The sequence below is a fragment of the Babylonia areolata genome, chromosome 3, assembly GCF_041734735.1.
Source record: "Babylonia areolata isolate BAREFJ2019XMU chromosome 3, ASM4173473v1, whole genome shotgun sequence".
Taxonomy (NCBI): Eukaryota; Metazoa; Mollusca; class Gastropoda; order Neogastropoda; family Buccinidae; genus Babylonia; species Babylonia areolata.
In genome coordinates this window covers 34,453,931-34,479,835 of record NC_134878.1, presented here as the reverse complement: position 1 = coordinate 34,479,835, position 25,905 = coordinate 34,453,931, and the positions used below count along the sequence as shown (strand labels likewise).

General features: G+C 39.8%; 1 protein-coding gene across 2 annotated transcripts in view; it reads right to left on the bottom strand.

Annotated features, from left to right (window-relative positions):
- Positions 1-315: 315 nt before the first annotated feature.
- Positions 316-25,905, bottom strand: part of LOC143279962 (rapamycin-insensitive companion of mTOR-like) — an 86,640-nt gene continuing 61,050 nt past the window's right edge. For both annotated transcript variants that reach the window (XM_076584343.1, XM_076584344.1), the window contains 6 exons: positions 24,005-24,083; positions 22,881-23,018; positions 20,791-20,958; positions 16,838-16,961; positions 13,083-13,221; positions 316-12,150 (listed from right to left, as the gene is read on the bottom strand). In XM_076584343.1, coding sequence (XP_076440458.1) covers positions 12,046-12,150; positions 13,083-13,221; positions 16,838-16,961; positions 20,791-20,958; positions 22,881-23,018; positions 24,005-24,083 — 753 coding nt within the window. In that variant the 3' untranslated portion in view covers positions 316-12,045. The remainder of the gene's footprint in view (positions 12,151-13,082; positions 13,222-16,837; positions 16,962-20,790; positions 20,959-22,880; positions 23,019-24,004; positions 24,084-25,905) is intronic.

Below are 25,905 nucleotides of genomic sequence, written 5' to 3'. Positions count from 1 at the left end.
GTTATTTTTCAGTGCACCAAGTGCGTGCTGCACACAGGATCTTGGTTTATCATCTCATCTGAAGGACTAGACACTCAGTTTGATTTTCCAGTCAAACATGGGAGAAAGGGCTAGAGCTGGATTCAAACCCACACCCTCTCAGACTCTGCCACCTTCCTCCTTAAGAAGAATGTGAATAGTCAAGACTCAGTTGAAAATTCAACTCTTCTCAGGACAGAGAAAGAACACAGAGAGAGAGAGAGAGAGAGAGGACAGACAGAAGACTGACACAAAGACGGAGAGAGAGGCAGACACATACAGACTGAGAACTCTTGCTTGATTATTCATTTATTTCAATGAAATTCTTTTTGTAATTTCACAATTCACATTTCACATACAAAGACTTCTTACACACAGGATTTAAACCAAACCAAACAAAAAAGCACTGTGTATGACTAATATTTGCACATGCAAACACAATCTCACTCCATACAAATACTGCCATGTCTGTTCATAGCTTAGTATACAGGCTGATTGTTTTGAATTAGTGCTCAGACACACACACACAAATCAGTGTACCACTTTAACATTCTTCTTCCTTGTCCATTTTGTCATTATATATTACATAAATATGTATGATGATATCAACAGAATAAAGATACTTCATTAGTTGGGTTTGATTTTTTTTTTTTTTTTAACTGAATGGAGATTGTACTTCCTGTGCTCTTGCTGTTAATACTATGTTTTTTGTTATTGTTTTTTTATTAATATAATGTGGCTGTTTTTTTTTGTTTTTTTTATCCAACACTACTTGTTGTTAATTATTTATCATTATTATAACGTAGTTGTTTTTCTTATCCAACACTACATGCAGAACAGCCCACTACAAGACTGCCATCTGTTTCTGATGTTGGAGGTGGCAGTGGCAGGGAAGGCTTATTACAGGGCAGAAATTTGATAAAAATGTACACAGCCCCCCACCCCCTCCTCTTCATCAGAATTTCTTCTTTATTACTTTTTTCTTCCTTTGACTGTGTGCTTGTTTTTGTTTTAATAACACACAATATCAGCAAGGAAGACGGCCACGATGTGACAAGAAATCTATTCCAGTTCCCTCAATAGGGATGTACTTGTGTAACTTCCTGGTCCACTTTAACCCTCAAAGTGCTGGATATAATAAAACATACTTACAGAAATCATGCTTAAAACAAAGGGATAGTTTGCCTCCGCTACCTGTGCTCTGATTTGGGGCATTTGTATGCTTATCAGTAAGAATAAATAGGTAAACCTATACATTTTTGGAAAGTAGAGTGAATGAAGAATCAGATAAAAGTAAGAAAAAGGCTGTACCTTGTATGCAGTTGGAGATATTCCATAGGATATAATTAACAAATTTTGCACACTCGTTTTCCAAAAACGTCAACCACAATGTTTATAGGTATTTTCACATCTTTTACAGAGTCAAAATCTCAAAATTGGAATTAAACTGTTCCAAAAATGTTCTGGCTGCAGAATCATGATATGAATATAACTGAAACAATGAAATTATAAGCATTGTATTATTTGTTTGAGACACACCCACCGACGCCATGCACGCGCACATCTACAATACTTTATGCAATCACAGGCAAAAACAGAAATAAATGTTTTCTTTTAGCTCATGTTGCTTTCAAAAGCAGCAAGAATGCTTTAAATCAAAATAATTTCCATTTTTCTAGCTTGATTTGGTCAAGAAATCGCAATAGACCCATGCCTAACCCACTTTACCACCCCTCCCCACCCCCATCACCCACCCCCCCAGTTTTTGTGGCTGGAGACACAAAACTGAATGAACAACAAGCAAGCCAGCATGCCCAAGTGTCAAAATAACAAAGCCGTTTTCACCAGAATCCCTGTCAGCAAATGAATCATCACTAGTGACAAGGTCACTCATTTCCTGAGCTTTGTCAACTTCAGTGTCACTCATTGTTTACAAAAAATACGAAGATCTGGACTTATAAACTCGGTCAAAGTTTGTGCAAACACAAGCAGGGAGGCAGCAACACCAGAACGAGGCAGTTTTCGAAGGCTGCCGAGCATAGCCGTACGATGTCGGACCTTATGTAAACAGAGCCACGATCGTGGCCCATCGCACTTTACCGGGAAAGCCACGATCGTGGCTCATCGCGCTCTCCGGGTTAATAGCCTCATAACTAGCCCCCTCTGGGTTTTGCCTTGGGGTCATTCTGGGCTCACCTCATTTGTGGCTATTCAAATCTCCCTTTCTGCAGGTTTAATCAAATCCAGGCTTGCCATTACTGACCCTCACCCTCCTCTCCATAAAAATGTAACAGAAGCAAGTGTAGTGGAGTTTTACTTTCAACTGCCTAAACTGATCCTAAATGGGCCAAATTTACCCCTGTATCAAGAGAGCTTGAAATGACCATCACATCCATTATGATGGGTGGAGGGGGTAAAATCCAACTGGAGGGAGTGGGGGGGAGGGTTGGGGAGTGGGCAGTTCTGACTAGTAGTAATTCACCCATGGAAGTCAATCCTGGCCAGTCTACATATACCGCAGGTTAATTTAGGCTAGCCAGTCGACCCCGGGGTAAAAACCAATGGGGATACAAATAGGCTGCCTGTTGTCAACACAGCCAAAGGTCCACAGACACTTCATTCATCAAGTTCTAAGTAATTTGAAAAGTTCATTCCCTGTGAAAAAGGATGAGTTACCAACGGTGCAGTTTTTGTTTTCCATGCATGACACACACTCACACACAAAGTAATGAACTGGAAAGGAAATAGCCACTCCTTGACATTTTTGGCTGCTCACAGGGGCTTGAGCACATTATCTCTCCACGGCATTTTGGCTGTAGCAGGGTTTGAACTCTTGTGTGTCCCAGCTGTCACTTGGTGACCTTATTGAGTACTGCTTGCAGCACAACGCTGTCTGCCTGTTGTGCTTATTACCAAGCCCACCTGGGCTGAAAGCACCACGATGCATCATGAATATCAGGCAGTTACTTAATGACAGTAAGCAACCACTCTCTGACAAAGGATGAATTGATCACCACACACATACTGAAAAGCATAGACAAGTGTACTCTACTCCATGCCTTGAAAAAATGAATCAAGTCATTACTAAGTGGTAGGATAGTGAGGAGTAGTGACAACAACACAGAAGATATTGGGAGACAACAGCTGTGGCAGAGCTGACCCCTCCATTGCTGAGCCTTGGTGAAAAGAGATGAGCTTGGCACGAATTCAAAGTGCAGTGACCACTTTTTGTGCACTCTCAAGTGCTAGTTTTGCTAAACAAAAACAACATAATCCCAAGATGAACTCTCATAAATAATGATGACTGACACCCTGATTTGTAAGTTCACTCTGTCTCAGGTGACAGCCTTTCACTGATGAGCATACTTGTCAACAGCCAACATGGGGTCAAAGCAACTCTGAAGGAATGAAGAACGAGGGGAAAGGAAGGGAAATTACACTGTCAACGTTCACAAACAAACAGCTGTGAATTACTTCCCATGTATGTATGCAAAATTATACTTTTTCTCCTTATCATCCATGTCAACATTACAAGACAGACTTAAAAATCTCAAGGCAACATATGCTCTTTTCAGTCAGCCTCTGCTGCTTTTAAATGGTGACTAAAAGAGCAACTCCTCAATCGAGCATCACAAGAACACAGAAATTCAGATAAAACTGACATGTACATTATGTTACGTATGTCCTGGCTGAGCCTTGCCTCCAAATTACCAGACAGTAGATATTTACAATTTATTATCAAAAGATATTAAAAAAAAACAAACCCAAACAAACACCCTGACTCCTTCCTCTCTCTCTCACACGCACACACACACATCTACAAATGAAATCAGAGTTGTGTAAAACGGTAGTGATTCCACAATGCACAATCACAAATCAAAACATCAACAGGGTGCTTCCAACTTCAACTGAGACAATATTCAATGCAAAAATACTCAAATGTCAGCCAATATACAAATGGCATGACATGGCAGGCAAATTATGTACATGATGAAGTGAAAAGTTTTTGTCCAACAATCCTCACATCAATCCCCTATCAAACCTGATAAAACATTTCATCACTTGGATTTTGAAAATGCAGGAAAATCCCATGACTTCTTTGCCACAACCGTTAGTGTCCACAGGGAAAGATGTTTTTCATTTCATGTTCAAGATACAGGTTTTCTAATTCTACTGTAGGCTCATAAATCATCATCTATGTACATATCTTTTCATTATTATCTGACAATGAGAGGACAATTGTGGTGATGCAAAGCATGCCCATGAACTGGTATACATGCACTGATGCAGATAAAGACATATGTACACTCTCTCATATGAACACACGAACACACACACACACACACTACACTCATGCCCATGTCTGAGAATCTTTCTTCTTCTTTTTTTTCTCTCTCTCTCTCTTCACGACTTTGTTTTACTCCTCAAAATTCAATAAATATTAAAACCGTACTCTTTTTAAGACTCAGTGGCAGGAAATGAAATTCACAGAACTACACACACAAACACACCATTGTCTACAGGTGCATGGTATTTACACATAAACAGGCAAACCACTTTTACTGCCTGCCTACTCCCACCCAAAGAAAAGTGCCGTATGCGAAACAATATTCAGACTGGTTCTGTTTCCTGTCAAGGAATGCTCTCATACACACAATGGATGCACACACATACATACAATCACCCACTCACACACACACAGCAGGCGTATAAATAAAACTGTGCTTGCTCAGCAACACTCATGTACATAGACACATAAAGCATAAGATGCACGCAACATCAATACTTGCTCCCATGCACACACAATGTGTACACACACATCAAGCAAAATGGAACAGTGTGTATTGCTAACAAAGTAATATCATTCTCATGCATGCAATGTGAGCACACAAACACACACACCAAACACAAAACACTGTCCAAGTCACTGCAACATTTTCATGCACGAACACACATGCACACACACATACAAGCACACATTCACACATTACATATCAAAAAAAAGCAGAACACAGTATCATTACAACATTTTCAAAATGCATTCAAAGTATATGTACAAGCACACACACAAACATGCACACACAAACATACCACAGTGTCATGGAGCAACATGTATATATTTTTTTTTAAAACAGTGGCTAAAATGTTTGTGATATTCACTTCAATGAGTAAGTCACTTCTGATTTAAGCAAATGACACAAAACCAGTGCCAAAGTACACAAAAACAGATACACATACAGACAGGCATGCACTACCACTTTGCATACGCACAAAAGCATACATGCACCTCAGAGGTGTGTCAGAACAGGCAGGCAACTACATGACTATATAAGTAAAACTACTCCAATGACATCCAAGCTATACAGTATACTCGACAAAGGATGCCAAGGACACAGTAAAAAATAATATATTCTCACTCCACCTCCCCTTGTCTCTGTCAATTTTCATCAATCACACACAAACGCACACACACGCGCAGACACACTCATCTAAAATCACACTATGTGATTAGACATTAAACTGAAGCACACATACCTACACATTGACACTGACACTAACACATAAATGAATGCACATGCACATCATGTGCCGGAACACAGGTTAAGCAGTGCACAGAAAAACAACAAAAGGATGAAGGGAAGAAGGGGGAAAGGAAAGAATGAAGAACAAATCTCCATCAAAACAAACTCATCCATGACCAATATGCATTGACAACAAAGCTGTGCTCATGGTCCTTGCAGGCAGGAATGTATCAGGCACAGTCACACATCATCCCCACTGTCCTGAACTCACACACTGTAAACCCCTCCAACACTCGCATCCGGAGCATACATATCAATCATCTGACCCACACACGGAAAGAAAAAGACCAATGCAGAAAGTTTTCTTTACTCAGCATCACATGTTTAAACTTACTTACAATGATGTCCCATGCTACACACAGAAGGCCAAATCTGGTGGAAGTTAAAATGTTAACGGTCCCATAGCTTTTTGCAGCCACTGGGCCAGTGAATTTATATCCACTGTGTTTGGGGTTCAGCACAGGAAGGCGGGGCCTCATCCCCTTCTTTCCCTGTTTCAACCATCTCCAATCAAAGTCAGGTACCCATTCACACCTCGATGGCGTGAGAATTAAATCAGAGTTCCCAAGGACACAACACCATTCCAAAACAGGGCCTGGAACCCTGATCACTGGTGAACAATGGATCAGAAGTCCAGTGTCTAAACCATTCTGCCATGGCTCCTTCTCAAGGAAGGAGCATCCATGTATCAATTTATCATCTGACAGATATAGAGAAAGTAAAAAAAATTACAGCAGAAAGTTAACCTTAACTCAGCATCGTAAGTTTCAACTTGCAGTGATGTCCCATGCTGTGCAAGGAAACCCATTTCCGATAGAAGAAGGACGCCCAAATCAACATAAGAAAAATATATAAAATGGGAAAACAGTATGTGTTTTGTATTCTTTATTCATTTACCTTTCAGAAAATATATACTTTTATGGGTCTTTCACCAATAACAAAGAGCACAGAATTTTTGGAAAATTTATACCCGTTTTTTGTGGAAAAAACCCTGGCAAATAGATTTCACATAAATTTTATTTTCCTGGCAGCGAAAGGGTTAAAGTGTCAAAAGCATGTGGACTGATCCAGAGATGCTGCACCACCGCTGCTTTAAATAAATAGGAAAAAAGGATCAGATGCCCGACCTACACATAAACCCAACACACTGGGCAAAGCCTACCAAAGGTTTGTATAAAATATTAACATAAAAAGATTGATTAAACAAAATCAATTACTATTTTTGCCTGTGGAATCTCAAGCCTAAAAATAAATATAAAATGCCCTTTGTTAAAAGACTAAGTTGCTTGTAATGAGGGGTTTTTCCCCTTTGATATTTCCAACAATTTCCACTCTGTACAACATTCCATATATGAGCTGTATACAGTTGCCCTGAATGTATCATATCAAAAACACACTCCTGTTACATGAGCATTATAAAGGCATGTATCCTTGAATAACGTCTTTCACTGCCATTGGCAACTTTAGTTGACTACACAGTTCACCGCCATAGGTGACTTTAATCAACATTGAGGGGTCATGTTAAGTGGACTATTTTTCATATTGTAAGAAATTGTTGGATGACTGGAAGTGGGTCTTATGCATAAGAAACTATATATGCATGATATTTGAGTTATATGGAAGTTATCATTGTTGTTGTTATCATGATTTATCATTATCATCATCATCATACTTATATATGTGTGTGAAGGTATACATGTATTTCTGCATGTATGAGAAAGGGTTTTTTCCCCTTACATGGTCCAACCCGCATGTCTTGATGGATGATATTTTTACTAAAACTTGTACTGCAAAGTGCTTTGAGCAAAATTACTAGATTAGGCACAATATTAATTACTTTTATTATTACTTACATGAAAGTGTACCATCTTCAGTCACAGGGAATGTTGAATGTTTTTGACTTTTGACAACTAATTATCAGATGTTTGTCTGGTTAATTTACAACTTTCCTTTTACAAAAACCATCACATAATTTTCTTTCATTGCATTTCTATTTCAAATATTTATGATTCAACCCTCCAGCTATTCTGTTTTCCCCAGCTCACCATAAAACTCCCCCTCCTCTTCAGCCTTTATAGTTATCTAAATGACGGCATTCAAATGTCAAAATGTATACTTTTATCTAGACATCTAAAATCACCAGTACGTGTGACTGGACATTAAACATAATTCCTCCAAATATACAAACACACAACAGGATGGTTCTCAAAGTGCACACAATCCAGGATCACACTAGCATCTCAGTACAACAGAGGTCACACATGAATCACTTCAAACTTCTTTGATTGTCTTGGTTTTTCATGCTCTAGGAAGTGCTGTTCCCAGACAAACAACAGCAATTCCACCTGGCAACCTGTCCAGGCTTCAGTTTCTGTCATGGAAAGATGTCACATTGAGATATATGCTTTATTTTGACTTCCTAATAACAGAAAAACTGCTAACTGCACCAGAGGACAAACAGGCACGCAGAAAAGAGTGAAAAACTTCCAACAGACCATGCAGATGCAGCTCAAGCTGAGCAGACAGCCAAAACGACAAAGGGTACACCTCATCCATGCTCAACCTTGACTGAAGGGACACCTCACAATGGTTTACTTTGACTTCTTGAAAGGTTCTGATAGTGGCTGACCCATGTTCCAAGTTTGGCTGTGACTTCTAGGAAGGTTGTTCTGTGCAGGGTCAGCATGTGTAATTGGTACAGAGAAATCAAAAGGGATTTGAGAAGCCTGAAAAAGTGATACTTGTCATTCAATGCAATCAACACTGACAATGTCAGTGCAAAAATACAGCTAAATAGGGAACATCATTGAATCACACAGAGAAATACAAGACCACTTGGGCAAAGGAAGCTCAGCAACTGATCAGACTGCATATTGTATAAATTTATTGTCACTTCAGGTTTCTCAGTGTGAAATTTGGATTCCTCTCCCCAGGAAAAGGGGATTACCACAGTGCAGTTCAACCTTAAAAATTTTGGCACAAACATCTCAGAATTCACAAACTGAGGGCCCTGAAGGGTGCCACTGGCATTCTACAGATGTGTCAATAACTGCTTCTTTCCTGGCCAGTTATGGACGTTCATTTCTCCGTCCTCACCAGGGAGAGATGTACCGTCATGTCTGACCAATACACACCACTGCCTGTCCATGACTATGTGATACTTGGTGCAAGCGCAGTCCAGAAAACATCTTCTGTTCGATCACATTGCACACAATAGTTTTGCAAAACAGGACAACCTAAGAGAAAGTGACTCTTGTCCTATCCACTTTGTCCTCCACACCTCTACTCCACTGACTCCCTCTAAACAAAGACAAACAGCAATGATGAAAACATACTGAAAGACCCAAATCCACTTTGTGAAAGTTCACATAGGTGACTGAGGATAGCTGTGACATCACAAGGACACAGGTCGAAGTGGGGCAACACTGCCCTCCAGAGGGCTGGGACCTCCTGCTTGTACATCCTCCTTAGAAAACCACATGCCCTGGCACAAACACATTGTGTAAATGGAGTTGGCTCAAGGAAAGCACCCTGCAGGCAGACCCCAACTATGCTTCAAAGATGTCTGCAAAAGAGACCTGGGCATCAACCCAGACACCAGAAACTGTAGCCTCTGAACGAGCACCCTGGAGGCAGACAGTGCAGAAAGGCCTCTCCAAGTCTGAAGAGACTCTTGACCAACAGTCAGAGGTAAACAGCAGAGGAGGAGGCCCACAGGCTGATCAGCATCAGACTTTATCTGCGCAAAGTGTGGGAAAATAGGCCTGTCCAGCGACGCGACAACCAATGCTGCGCCAGAAACATCACCCAGAGCACCACTCCATAGTCTTCTTAGACTGAAGGATGCCTACTACTACATGGACACATGTCAAAGTGAGCTTGTTTGATACTACATGGACACAGGTCAAAGTGAGCTTGTTTGATACTACATGGACACAGGTCAAAGTGAGCTTGTTTGATGCTACATGGACACAGGTCAAAGTGAGCTTGTTTGAGCAAAGATCAAACTGTGTGTCAGCTCTGGCAGGGGTCTGAAAAACCAACACCATAGTGACTGATACAGTGTTCTTGCAAAAAGGTTTTAGACTTCCAAATCAACCCTTGTACACATACCTACCATCATGGGCATGAACAGAGTACGTGGGTAACCTACTGGTAACCTGTGCTACACTGAAGTCTACATCCTTCAGACTGTAAAACACAGCAACACAGTTATCAATGCAGTCTTACTGAAATCAAAAGCAGACACCAGATCACATCCCTGATTTGCTGTTTTGGCTTGACGCAGGTGGGTCACACCTGGACTAGATTACATAACCTTCTCAATGCAGATATGTTTACCTGACATAAATAAACAAAGAAACAAAAAAGCAAACAAACAAACAAACCGGGCTTTTCAGGAAAAGACTGCCCGTGAATAAATTACCGTGTTATTCAGACTTGACCTTCATGACTAAAACCACTCCAAAGCAACCACAATACTACCACAGTGAAGGACGGTTGACAACGAACATGCACGCTTTTCATTCATCCATGCAACAATGTGCTAATTCCAGGTTTAAGTGTCAACCAGTCTTGTACAAAGAAATGAACACAGTCACAAACAGCCAGGCCCTTACGAAAAAAAAAAAAATCAACAGGCTTATTTACACATGCTCCACTTCAGTCACATGAAGATATGTGCCTAGCTACATATAACTGCCACAACCATCAGCTTCAATAATTTATAAAATCAAAGTGTTTCTAACTCACAAACACAACACTACACAACAGTATCATGCAAAGAACTGATGTAGGCCTGAGCACTGCATGTCATGTTATTTACAAAACATATACAACAACAACAAAAATTAGACAACAGTTCATTGCAATTATGTATCTGAAAAAGGCATCACTATATGTGAAATGTTCAATGTACTTCTGTCTGAATGGCTCTGGGCAGACATTCTTTGTGCCCGAATTATGTTTATGAACATAACGTATAGCTTTGGCATACAATTTATTATCCTTCCATTAAACATGACTAAAAGAACCCTGCAGTTAAAATAATGACAAAGCAATATAACCTCTTCCTCGCAACGCAGTTATTTTCACAATTTTCTTGTATATGGATGTCAGGCTTTGACTTCCATATGAACAATGCAACTTTCTGTTTCTTTCCAAAGATTCAGAAAAAAAAAAAGAACACACACAAAAAAAAACCCAGCCATGGGCAGAATGCAATGAACACACAGGGAAATCGTGGCTGGTACAGACATACAACACACACCAATCTGAGTCCTGAGTGGTTACCATGGTCTGTGAACCATGAAACCACAGTTAACACTCATCACAGTTTATCCAACAAGCAAAAAGTATAGTATCACAAACTGCACCACAGACTGAACGTCCCAACCTGTGAGAACGCAGTGTTCATAGGGAAACCAACCACACACACACACACATGCGCACACACGCACACAAACATACAGTCCTTTCTCACGTAAATTAAATTCACTGTTCTCAACCTCATTTTTATTCATTGCTAACTCATTACATTAACAGCTCACTTCACAGGATCTCTGAATACAGCTGATTACTTTCTTGTTAGCTCTCCAAACCCATGCACTCTGCAAGGCAAAGTATTCCCCTCAATAGCGTGCCTGTGTCACATCCTCACGTCTCACACTTGTATGCAGTCTCTGGCTTCACACCCAACAGACATCCTGCTGTGTGACATGCTATTGTCAAGTCCACTTCAATGAGCTCATAGGTTTTGGTTAAGGTCCCACAGCCTATCACGGACATCAGGGCAGTAACTTCATATCCACTGTGTCTAGGGCTTGGCACAGGAAGTCGGGGCCCAATCCTCTCCTTCCATTATTTTAACCCTCCCTAACCGAAGTCAGGTACGAATTCACACCTGGGTGGAGTGAGAAAAATCAAAAGTGCTTTTGCCAAGGACACAAACACCATGCTGAAACAGATCCTTGAACCTTGATCACAGGGTAACACGATCAAATGTTAAACACCTTACACTTCTGCCACAGCCCCTCTGATAGTTTATTGTGACAATACTGGAATTGAGAAGTTAATTGTGGCGATACTGGAATTGAGACAATCTATTCATGACTAACTTCCAGTCACAGTAAAAAAAATAATAAATAAAAAAAAAAGGAAAAAAAGTGAAACACACACACACACACACGCACACACACACACAAAACCTGATCATACTGGCCGCAACCTTAACAAACATCACAGTCTGTACGACTTGTCTGAATAACTTAAAAGTGTATACAACTGTGTAGTGGTGGTTGGTTGAGCGGGAGATGGAGGGTGTGGGGGGAGGGATCACAGGGAGGGTGAACAATCGATCACAGAGGCGGGAAGAGGAAGGAGTGGCAGCCACAGCCACTGGGCCCAGGTTCAACACGACATGACCCCCAGTGCCCACCCCCAGAGGTCATGAGAAGTCGGCAAAACTGTCCATGCTGTCCTGTCTGATGGGGGCCATGTGGGTGACGTCGTCGTCCTTGATGCCCAGAAAGCTGTACGGGCCTTCCACCAGCTGTGCCCACCACCACACACACAACATCATCATGTCAAATTTCATACCCAAAGGAAAAGTGGTTTACAACTGGAATTACACAATAAGAAATATTGTGATTTTCCATCATACTATTGTAGACTGGTAGCCTCTCTAAAAGCGTGCATAAGAATGAATGCTTTCAAGACAAAGTTTAGCAAAAACATTTGCTGTGTCTGTGGTAAACATATCACATCAAAATATGGTTTATTTCAGTGTCAAAAGATTGACAGTTTCTCCAAAATTCATGTGAAGTCAGTAATTTTTCAGAAGAAATCACAAAAGAAATAATGTCCAACCAGCTTTCTCAATTTGAAATTGCTGTATCCCTGTTACACAGTCCAACTGGAGTGTTTTTATGATGCGACCTGCACATATATTGTTTTGTTTGGTTTTGTTTTATGTTTACTTTGATATTTATAGGTTGTTGATTCCACTATTTTAGTTTATTCTTTCTCAGTATATCCCCCTTTAATCACCCAACCCATCTCCACCCACCCACCCAAGACAAATATAATATCAAAGTGAAAAGCCACTAAATCAAAGAATCATGTCAGAATACAAAAAAGAAGTGGGCTTTCCCATTTGTCCTTCTACAATATCATGGGCAGGAGTAATACTGAATAGGGGCTAACAGGCACTAACCTGGTGACTGAAACAAGTTAACAGGCACTAACCTGGTGACTGAAACAAGTTAACAGGCACTAACCTGGTGACTGAAACAAACTAACAGGCACTTGCAAGGATGGATCACAATTAAGTAATCCTTAAATCAAGTAATGCTTAATGCTAAGAATTTTCCTAAGCCAACGCTTGGTCCATAAACTTATAAATGTTCTTAACACTGCACAAACTTAATGCTGCCAGGATCACTCATGCAACCCTACCCCGAAGGGCACCTACTGGCGGATTACCTTTGTGATGTCAATCTCATCGAAGAGCTCTTGGATGAAACGGCGAGCGTTCAGTCGAAATGCCAGGGATGACATGAGTGAACATATTTCAGAGAAGAAACACAAATCCTTAAAGGTGGACGGAAATCGTTGTTTCAAGCTGAAACAGAAAGAAAACATCCAACGTCAACTGTGAATGTCAACGAAATGTATCTAATTCTTGCATTATCTAAACTGTACTTTTTTGTGTATTCTGGTGTGTAACAGTATATATTAAGAGTATAATAATTTATGAGTTTTGTAAATTGTTCTTGTGTGACTTCATAATACACTGTCTTTAAAAATCTTAACTGTTTTCTTGATCAGCCAGTTCATATCTGTCACTTGGTGGAGATAAAAAGCTGTTTGCTAAATTACTCTTATCTATTGTAATGGAAATATTCTGTACTCACTATGAAAGTGACAGTTAGTGAAGAGAATAAGTTATGAGAGAACTTGTTAAAGGTTATCTTCATAAGAAATCATATGTGCAGATAACTCGGTGATGATCACACTAATAGTTGCAGGATGTAACTCTGTAATAGCAAGTTTTCATGAGTATGGAAACTTATCTTTCTTTTAAATGCATTACTCTGGTTGGCCGTTGAGAGAAGCAGGTTGAGCATGGCTTCTAAGTTTCTCCATTGTATTTCTGTAGCAACTGGCCTCATGGCTGTATGGAAATTTGACCCTGGTTGATGAGGCCTTTCTCTCTATTGGTTTTGTAACAAGCAGTAAGTTGAGCATGGCTCCTTAGCTTCACAGTATTTTTACAGGCTCGGGACTGTGCAGATGTAGATTCCAGTTACTGAGACCTTCATTGTTTTTATTTTTACTTGTGTATATTGAAAAAATACGATGAATGTGCGCCAAAGTTTTTACACATCATCTGTAGCTAAAATATGAAGGATGAAGTGAAGTCATCCATTAACTTATTTTGGTAATTTTGAAACAGAATTTTTTTTATTATCAATCATCAATTGTGGAAAGTTTCTGCTGGGCTGTTGACAAAACAATGAGATCTTCATCAGTGTGGTGAACTATAACTGTGACATTCATTAACTTGTTTCATCATGTCTCAAACATGTTGGACAATCTGAGATTGTGTTTGTTTTGTAAGTGTGTTGAATCATAACTGTGACATTATTAAATATTTTAACATGTTTCCTCTGGCTCAAATCTGTGGGACAATCTGCAATTGTGTGTGGCTCGAAAGAGTTGTGAATTATAAAAGTGACATTCATTGACATGTTTCCTCCAGCTCAAACTTGTGGGACAATCTACAATTGCTTCTCAGTGTGGCAAAAGGATCAGTGACATTAACAGATATACTTAATCTTGTATATTGAGTAACACTGTTGAAGTATTATATAAAGGAGTGAATGGATGTTTACATGAATCAAATGGGTTAAAGAAGTTTTAATTTAAAAAAAAGAAGAAGAAATGCTGTCATATTTTGGCCCCAAATTAGTAGTTTTGTCTTGTTCCACAGTGTGATTGGGTGTGGGAAACTGAGATCAACAAGAACATGCGCATGCTACAAATACAACCCATATTATTTACAATTCCCACATATTCATGGATCATGGAATTTGTGTTTTGTTTTATGTGACTATTCTTGATGTGTTCCTTTTATCTATCTAGCTCTTTTCTTTATATATTGTTTAATACAAACCTAGGGTATGGTTCTCAACACCCTGACCAGCGCACTGGGCTTATGCGAAAGTAAGGCATCTGTGTGCACGCTTATACACCACCTTGAAACTTACTATTCTTGATGCTGCCCAAGTACGCTGTATCAGTGGAGTGGTGCCCTTGTGGTAACCTGTCTGCATGAATGCACAGGTTCAAATCCCATGCTCACAATCATTTTCATCCCCTCTACTAGACTTTGAGTGGTGGTGTAGACAATAGTCATTTGGATCAGATCAAATGAGATGGTAACCCGAGGTCCCATGTGCAGCATGCACTTGGCGCACATAAAAGAACCCACTGGAACAAAAGGGTTATGCCTGGCAAAGTTCTGTCCAAAAAATCCATTCATTCAGAGAAAAAGAAATGAAAAAAAGGCAGAAATAAAAGGGTGGTGCTGCAATGTAGTTTACAGAGAGAAATCTGTTGTAACACAAAGTAATACACAGAGATGCCAACCCCTGTCAAGTGTTTGTAGGAACAATCATGAAATTTGGTCAGAACATTATGAGTTTGGTAAGAACACTCAGACTCTGAGCCACATCCGCAAATAGGGCACAGATGCTGTCTGACCAAGCCACAACTTGATTTAGCCATGTTCTCTCTAGTTCGGGCAAACAATTCAGCTGATTAGTCCACTCAATGCTGTTTCAATGTAAACATGGACGCAATTAACTGAGCATTGTCATGTGAGACCAAGATACTTGAGATAAATCATATATCACCGACCAATTCCAGTCTGTCATAGTTGATAATTGTCAGTCTGAACCTGTTAAAGTCGAACATGGAGTCCCACAGGGATCTGTTTTAGGCCCAGTGCTCTTCACATTGTGTGCCGCTCCTCTCGCTGAAATTATCAACCGCCACATGTCAGTCATCATTCTTATGCTGATGACACTCAACTTGAGAAAAGTGATACCCCTGAAAATTTGTCCTCGCTCTTGCAAGAAACATCTGACTGCTTCCTCAACATTCAAAACTGGATGACTTAAAATAAATTACAATTGAACGTAGACAAAACCAAAATAATCATCAATGGAACTAAACAAACTTTCTTCCATCACAACTGATACAACCAAACTTGGCAGTACATCCATCCCTCTTTCCAGCTCAGGAACTGTCCATGAACAAATTTATCAGTCAGACCTGTCAATCCTGCTATTGTCAATTACACTGCATCAATTCCATTTGGAAATATCTGTCCGCCGACACAAAATCTAGACTTGTTGTTTCTCTCATTTTCTCTCACCTTGACTACTGTAACTCTCTATTGTCTGGTTTGCCTGCTGGATCCATTCAGTCCCTTCAACGCATACGAAACTCTGCTGCCCGACTCGTCCTCAGAAAGAAAAGATATGAGCACACCACTCCTCTTTTGCAACATCTCTATACAGTACAAGATCAGCACTCTGTTATAAATGTATTCACAAGTCTGCCCCTTCCTATCTCTGTGGCTGCCTTCACCTCTACACCCCATCTCGCTCTCTACAATTGGCTTCGGATCCACTCTGTTTGCGCATACCCAGATTCAAACACTCCACTGTCGGCCGCTATTCTTTCTCTGTCTCTAGACCTTTCATTTGGAATTAACTTCTTCTTCCGCTTCGTCAGGTCTCCTCAGCTCTTTCAAGTCTGGCCTTAAAAACCACCTCTTTCCAAGATAGCCTCCCTCCCCTGCCTTTTCTCTGTCTTAAGTTTCTCAAGTTTTGAGTTATGCATGCCTGTAATGACTGGTGTAAAAGCACTTTGATTTGTCTCTGCACAAGATTTAGTGCTGTATAAATACTTATTATTATTATTATAAGTTAGTAGTGACTGCCTTGGCCTCATGATCAATGTCTAGAGTGTCTGGGTAATGTTATGACAGGAAAGCATGTGACCATGCTATGTAGTCAAAAGTGAACTTGTCAGAACAATTTTGACATTGGCATAACATCAGAACAAAGTGTGATTGAACGTAACAAAATACGCGAAACCATAACAGCTGGCATCTCTGAATACAACAACTGTAACAAAAAGGGGGAAGGTGCTGATGCTAGTGTTACCTGAGCAGCCCCTGTTCAGACCCCTTGAGGCCCACGGAGCTGGACAGGTTGATGATCAGCCGAAGGATCTCCATGCGGATCAACCGTCGCCCCTCCACACTGTCTTCTGTCAGCTTTTTACTGGCTGAAAACACGTGTCAGCACTAGTCAGTTATGAAAACATGTCAGCACTGGTCAGTTATGAATACACACCAGCACTGGTCAGTTATGAAAACACATCAGCACTGGTCAGTAATAAAACAAGAGAGGCAAGGCCTTCAAGACTCACTTGTGATACACTTTAAAAAAAAAAAATCTAATTGTTAAAATGAGTTCTGTATTTGTTATTACAAAGCTTCGCGTTTAAAAAAAAAAAAAAAGAAAAAAAAAGTCCTAACCAGATTCGAACCCCGCATGTTCGGGTGAGAAGAAACTGCCTTATCCATTACACTATCGTGGCTCCTTAACTGACGTTCTAAAATTTAACATTTGAACATACTTTTTTAAAGGGCGATAAATCAATTGCGGTATTCGCAGTGAGAACGCTATTTAAATCATATTATTCTGGTGTATCTTGGGCATTCAAAAAATCTTTAAGGGCAATAAAAAAAATTCTTTTCAATGGCTATTGCCACAATCACACTGCAACATTTAGCTGTTTTCACTAGATCTAGATAGATGTACAAGTTTAGTTACACCCGCCGGGAATGTTCATTCTAGTTTTATAGTTTTGAAGTTGATATGAAAATTTAGTATTTTGTTAAACTAATAACATGTAGAGCCAAGTACAAGTACTTCTAAACGTCGTAAGAAGTGAAAAGGACTTCATTTTGAGAAAAGTCAAGACTGGAAATTTTTTTGTTTCATCGTGATCAGTTCAAGGGTATTAACTCGCATGGTTTACAATTTTTAACTGTGAATTCCGACTGATTCTGTGGATATTTTTATGGCAGTTTGGGGCATAATCCAGTAAGTGATGAGGCGTTCACAAATCTTTCTCTGAATAAATATTTAACGGTCTCCTCCAACTTTCCATCACATGTTATTATCGTGTATTGCCCATTGAATATAGGATTGAACGGGCAGGTCAACAACTTGAAACAAAATGGCGTCGTTCACGTTCGCGAAGAATATAGGCACGCGCTTTGAATATGTATAAATATGTGTACGCAATTGATTTTCACCCATGACCTTCAGGGCTCAGCCAACAGATCTGTAAAGTCCACTCGTATTGATTTTAGTATTTTCCGAAAAAGACCACTTGGGCGAATGAACATAGTGAAAGCCCTGTACACTGAGAGTAAAACACACAAGCTTTTTATGTACTGAGTATAATTTCAAAATGTAATGTTTAAGATGAGGAAGATCAGTTTAAAGCAAATTAAGTCCCCTAGCATTAATTACAGAGTAATTTCCCTTTTTTACTATCTGCACCAAAACGTTTGCAAAATAAAACTTCCATGCTTAGCAAAAGAAGTTCCTGTTTGAACAAAAATGATAATAATGACTACTCTTGTTGTTGGGTCAGAATATCAGATCAAAGTGCCAAGTTTAGATAATACAAAAAATATAAATATAACAGTAAATGCAGTTTGCATATAATTAGGCTTCATTTTTTAATTTTTTGTGCCCATCCCAGAGGTGCAATATTGTTTTAAACAAGATGACTGGAAAGAACTGAATTTTTCCTATTTTTATGCCTAATCTGGTGTCAACTGACAAAGTATTTGCAGAGAAAATGTCAATGTTAAAGTTTACCACGGACACACAGACACACACACACACAGACAACCGAACACCGGGTTAAAACATAGACTCAATTTGTTTACACAAGTGAGTCAAAAACTGAAAAAGAAATAGATACATAATGCATTGTGACTTCTGCAAGTGATAATATAGATGTGAGGCCACGGCCCCTCAGTCTCCACCCCCCTCTTCACCCCTCTCACACGGTCATTTATCCAGTTCTCATCAGACTGCGTTGGCTGAGTGCCCACACTGTGTCCTATTAAAAATTCGGTGACTTCTGTCGTCTGCTAGAGCTGAACAGCCAGCATCACTCACTGATAGTCGTATCTTGGCCACTCTCTTGTTTGCTCCCTTTATAGTCTATCAAATCGTCCTATAAATGTTCACCATTGTCTTCTCCTTTGAATTTACGCTTCAATTCTTTCTGAGCATCAGCTAAAGAAAGTAATCTTGGTTGATTTAGTTTGCCACAATCGCATGTCTTGAGCACGGAGTAAGTCCGACATTTTGTTGAGTGAGCGAGGAGAGGAGCCAGGCAAAGACTGCGGCCAGTAACCCAACCAAAACGTTCAAATAAAGGGCTGCCTTATGATGCAGATGGTGTTTCTAGCTATGAATAGAATCTAGAAAGATTCCCCAAGCTTAAGCTACCAGCATTTTTGTCAACGAACTGAATGCAAAGCAGGGAAAAGTCAGAATATTTCGATGACGAGTTATCTCGTTATTGTGGCAGCGAGCGTACATGCTTTCCATGACGAGTTATCTCGTCATATAGGCAGCCTAGGGGTTAAACAAGAGTACCAGGAAGTTGAACAGTAACCATCAACAAGCACAAAATAAATGATGCTCATGGATGCCTGTGTGCACGTGCTCACATGCATATATAAGCACTGACACATCACAGTTCACACAAACATTATTATAATTTGTCAATTCAGTTCAAAAACTCTGTCTGCTTCAAACAATTAAAACAGAACATTCCCTTTGGATCATTCATATGCCCGTCAACAGACAAGAAAAATGAAACAGAAAGAAAAGGATGAATAATCAGTAGACCCTTTGAATTTGATGATGATCTGATCTGATTTCTTTTATTTTCTTATTCTTGTGTTCACAATTTGAAATATAAACTACATGAATTAAATTTCGCAACAATGGCAATGGACTGAATCTCAACATGGGAAAAACAAGGGAGACCTTGTTGGGGAATTTAAACCTATCCTGAGTGAGACAATGTACCACGTGTCCACAAACAACAATACTCTCACTACATCAACAACAGTGATCACAGACCAGAGACGGAAGCACACATTACAAACTCATTCACATACAAGCATACACAAGCATACATCACACACCAATTCAAGGAGATCACTCACATACACACATAGTTATCAAACACATGCACTCACACTCAACAGTTATCAAACAAAAGCACTTACGTGAATGATCTAACACTGCATTCACAGACACATAATTACCAAACATTCGCTTACACACAAACATAATTATGAAACACATGCACTTCCACAAACACACACAAATATCAAACAAATGTACTTACACAAAAATAATCATACCACACATTCACTTATAAACACCCATAATTATTGAACACTCGCACACACATAATGAACTCATGCACTTACACACTTAAGTATCAAACACATGCTCTTATACACATAATACACACCTGGCTATCAAACACATGCTCTTTTACACATAATACACACCTGGCTATCAAACACATGCTCTTACACACATGATTATCAAACATCACAAACACACATAATCATCAAACATACACACACATCTAAACACGCAAATATTAAACATACATATATGCACATCCATGCCCACTACTGCGCACACACACCTGACACACATAAGAAGTACATGCACTATTTTGTGTGTGCATGCATGCGTGCGAGTTGTGCTTCAGGAATTGAGCTCTCCTTTGTTAAAAGAGGCGCAAGAGAGGGAAGCCAAAGAACACCTGACACAGAACAGTCTAAGAACTCAAGACCCTGGGCACCATTCACTGGCATAAAACACAAGAGTGGTGGTTCTTATTACTGCCCTACAGGCCAGAGGGCATACACAACAAGCATAAGTAAATAAGTAGTGTGTGTGTGTGTGCATGTGCCCCTTGTATTTCACAAACCTGAAGATTTCATGACAATAATTCTTTTTTGTTTTTCTATTTTCTTCTCTGTGGTGCTCACCTGAGTCAGAGCTGGTGCTGCTGGTCTGACTGCCAGGCGTGGCAGAGGACACCGGTTCATTGACACTGCCTCCACGCGACCGCACGTGTCTCTCCCCAGCCACCATCGAGTCTCCATCAGAGTCCTTCCTCCCCACTGTGTCTCCGTCAGCGTCTATGTGAGGGATATCTGTATGGTAAAAGCCTGCAGGTTTATACAGATATATATACATGCATACATACATACATATGCACGCGCACACACACACACACACACACACATATATAAAATAAATAAAACAAAGTTGAAAACCAACACCAAATTTATTAAACAAAAAAATTAAAATCTGAATTTTCCCTGCCACCTGGCAGCTTGGTCACAGACTACACTTTTAACAGGTGACGTAATGCTATTTTTTACATCATCTTTCTGACCTTACATGACGTCTTCTACTACGTAAAGTTATCATGTTCTAAATATTCCTTCATTTGTCTATGTACACATAACTCTTTTTCACTCTCTCTCTCTCTCTCTCTCTCTATCTCAGTGATTGTGTGTAACCACCACCACGACAAACCAGACTGGTAACTCCATGAATTAGAGTTCATAATGAAAACCCATGGATGTCGGTTCTCAAGTTCAGTCAGAAGGGTGAGGGGTGGAGGAAACATGGGCAGCGACCATATTATATATATATATATATATATATATATATATATATAACACAAGGTAAAACCTGGAATTGCTGATATTGCTCCATAAATGTACTTGCAATGGGGGTGGATCCTAAGATGAAGACAACAGAAAATGCCAGAACACTCCCCAAGAAAATGACTGTCCCCTCTTCCCTTACACTCTTACAATTTTTTACCCATACAGCTTCATCAGGAGAGTATGACATACTGTTTGTCTCTGACATATTTTCTACAATGCATCTCATGACCTACAGTTTTGTCACCATGAATGCTACCACACTTGAAATACCAAAGCACTGAACAAATACATATACTTAACATGTATATTTTTAATGTGTATGTATGCAGGGTTTGAATTAGGCAGGTGCCTGGGTGCAAATGCTATAAAAAGTTGGCTCAGGCACGCAAATTTTCTGTTGAGAGTGCCCAGTTCGAACTAAAAAACTGATAGAGGTGAGAGAAAATTAATTAAAAGACACGCCAAGAAAGCAAGCTTGAACACGGTTGATCGAAATATACAGTGTCATCTGCTGCAGCTCACTCCACGGAGCAGCATCTTTGTGTATATGCGATCGGATGTTGACATTCATGGCGCATAAGCAACGAATGATGTTTTCCATCTTTAATATTAAAAGAAAGGCTCCTGAAACAGAGACGAAAGCTCAGGATGACAAAAAGAATAAACAGCAGAAGTATGAATCAAAGCGCCAGCGCATGTACAATGAAGCCTGGCAGACTTTCCTTGGCACAACGCTGAAACAAAGGAAGATTTTATTTCATTTTATTATGCTAGCACCCAAAACCACAATTGGGCACTAAAATGTTTTGTTCTGAATGCCCGACTGGCACTAAAAAAAAAAAAGAGTTAAATTTGAACCCTGGTATGTATGTATCATATATATATATATAAGTTCAATATTTTGGTTTTCTCATTTGTCGTAGCATCAATGGTGATGCAAAACCTAGGTAATGACATATATTATAGAAAATATGTCAGAGACAAGACAATATGGGCAAAAATTTTGAAGTAAAAAAGGGACAGTCATTTTCTGGAAGTTCTGGTATTCCCTCTCTCTCAATACACACACACACACACACATACACACACAAACACACACACACACACACACACTGGTAAAATAATCCACAGCAACAAAAGGTTGTCCCTGACCAAGTTTGATAGTATAACAAATATACTTGCAGAACGAAAAAAAGAAGAAAATAATGGGGAGGTGAGGGAGGTGAGGGGGGGAAGGGGGTGGGGGGGTTGTGCTGCACTGTGGTGAAGCACTCTGCCAGGGAAGAGCAGACCTAATTTCACACAGAGAAATCTGTCTGTGACAAAAAGTGTTACACTAAAAACAAAAGACAAACATGAACATGAAAATGACCTTTCCAATGCCAGCGAGACTGTACCTTCATGCCCTTTAAGAACGTCGCTTTTGAAACAGTGCTGGCGTGCATGGGCACATAGCAAACAGATGTCAGGGTTGTGTTCAAAAGTCCCCTCCTTCTTCAGGGGTGGGACATGCTGCGGCACTGATATCTTACATTCTGCAACAAAGGTAACACTATACAACAGAATGGAACAGAGTAGAATACAGAAAAGAATATTCTATATTACCAAGTGTACTGGCATCACAAGGAATATTGGAAGCATGGGTGGAGGGGGTGTGTGTGGGGGGGGGGGGGGAAGAGAATATCATACATCAAATGTACAAACATGAATCGGATATCATACAAACACAGATTCAGTAGGAATTTTGACACATATGCCAAACAAACAAGAGCGAGTGCATGCACACGCTCCCACACATATAAAACCCTCTCATCCCTCACTCCAGCTCACCACACTCACAGCATATCAAAGCATGTGCTCATTTTACAATAAAGTCTTTGTTGTGGTACTGATATCTTACATTCTGAAATGTCACCCTAATACCCTCTGGCACAGTCTTTCAGCCTTAGGCCCACTGAAGGTCTGTCACCTTAATGTTTTTCTCTTTTGCAGCTTTTTCATTGGCTCTTGTAAATCAAAACTGTGCTATCAGGGAGGTTGAGCAGAGGTAAAGTCAGGGCTCTGTCTCCTTTTTATGCCCAGGAGTATGGAACAAATCGCCCTTCTCAGTCTGTCATGTGGCTTCCCCAGTTCAGTTTAATTAATAAGTCTTTGAAAACACACCTCTTCCATTTTACCTACCATCTTATTGACAAATGTACTTCTAGAACTTCTGCTAGCCACACGCACGTGTGTGCATGTGTGCATGTGTGCGTGTGTTTGTGTATCTGTGTGTGCAAATGCTTGTTTGTGTAAGGTGTACTTGTTGCATGTACACTCGTGTACAGCTTTTTACTGTACACACCACGAGCTCCCTCCCTAGGAGGTGTAAACTTCAATCTGCATAACATTTTTTCTTTTTTAATTATCATTGTTATTATTGTCATTATTACAATTATCTTTATTGTAATTATTATCATCATCATCACCATGACTGTTGTTATCATAATCATTGTCATTATCAAGCGCATGCTCAGTTCACCTGAAAGTCGTTCTGCCAGTGTCTCCTCAGGGCTTTTCTGCTTGAACACGGACGATCTGACATCTTCCCCTTCAATCACCTGCAGCATGGAAGCATCAACACACAGCTTTCATTAACATTAGACCCAATGTTGACTGTTTATGATGATGTGGACAAAACCAGTCTTGACCCAATGTTGACTGTAATTGGTGATTTGGACAAAACCAGTCTTGACCCAATACTGATTGTAAATGATGGTGGACAAAACCAGTCTTGACCCAATACTGATTGTAAATGATGTGGACAAAACCAGTCTTGACCCAAAACTGCAAATAATTTGAAAACCAACCTTTTGATTTTAAGTTGATCATTCACGTTGCATGCACATCTACTTTTATAATTACCTAAACAACCTTGTTAACATCATGTGTGTAATAGCAGGCAATTGATTTCATTTCTGACCTTTTGCACTCTTTCATACATATTTTTTTTTTTAAACAACAATTCTGTTCCTGTCTTGGCTTTCTGCATGCTAAATCATTTGAACATACAGAACAGCTGTGCATGTGTGTGTATGTTTGTATACGTGTTTGTGTTTGTGTGTGTGTGTGTCTCTGTGTGTGTGCGTGCATGTGTGCGCATGTGTGTCTATTTATATGCTCAGTGCATGCAGAAGGCCAGGATAAAAACCACTGTTCCTTGTACCGATAGATATATATGATTGCGTTTATGGCTCTGTTTCAGATCCCCTTGCACCAGTGGGTGTATCTGATCATGATGTTGTTCATTTAATCCCAGCCTACAGACCAAAGATACAGACAGAGCCGATTGTGAAAAAGAGTGTGAAAGTTTGGACGTCAGAGAGTGTGGATGAACTGAGAGGATGTTTTGATTGTACTGATTGGAGTGTGTTGACTGACCCATGTGAGAATGTTCATGAAGCAGCTGATGTTGTTACATCTTATATCAGTTTCTGTGAAGACATGATAATTCCGACAAAAATAATTAAACTTTTCCCCAACAACAAACCATGGATCTCAAAGTCTCTCAAAACAATTTTAAACGAGAAAAAGGTAGCGTTTCAGTCAGGGAACAAGAAGGATAGGAAATTGATACAAAAGAAGCTTAGAGGTGAATTACGAAGGGGACAGAGGGAATTCAAGTCAAAAGTAGAGCAACAGTTTCAGACAGGAAGAATGGCAGATGCATGGGATGGGTTAAAAATTATCACTGGAGAAACGAAAAGGAAAACAGTAGCTTGTAAAATGGAAAAGGATGAACAGATTGATTTTTCAAATAAACTGAATGATTTCTACTGTCGCTTTGAAAGGAATGAGCTGGGAAGGGAACTGGATAGTGTTATCTCACAGTTGCAGGAAAAGATCAAAGATAGGAACACAGGTGAAGACTTTGAGATTGATGCAAAAGTTGTTGAATCTTTATTTAGGTAGCAGCAGCCCCCATGGCCGATGCCGGGAAACCTATGAACGCCTAAAAAATTGACTAATTTTGAAGTGCATTTTCTCAAATTTGATTTCATTTTGTGAAAAACTATCCAACTGAAATAATTATTTATCATCCATATTTTTAATTTTTTATTGTGTTTGCTTTATACAATGCGTAATGAGTTTGCGGATTGAAGAAAAAGAAGTGTACTGTAACGCGAAATAGCGATCCTTGTTCAATGGCGGCTGGTGTCTTTCTGAGCGCGACACAGTTAGTTTCAACCACATTGTGGGAAAAATCGCATCCGTTGTTTTCCATTCATTGGTTACTGTTCGAAAAACTGGGAGCCGTGAAAGGCGAAAGTTCAAGGAGAACTTTCGTGTGTTTTTTTCCAAGCCTTGGGCGAAGTAGGGTAGTTAGATCTGAGCGCAAAGTTACGGGAATTTTTCGGCTATCTTTCAACGCCTCACGCAGTT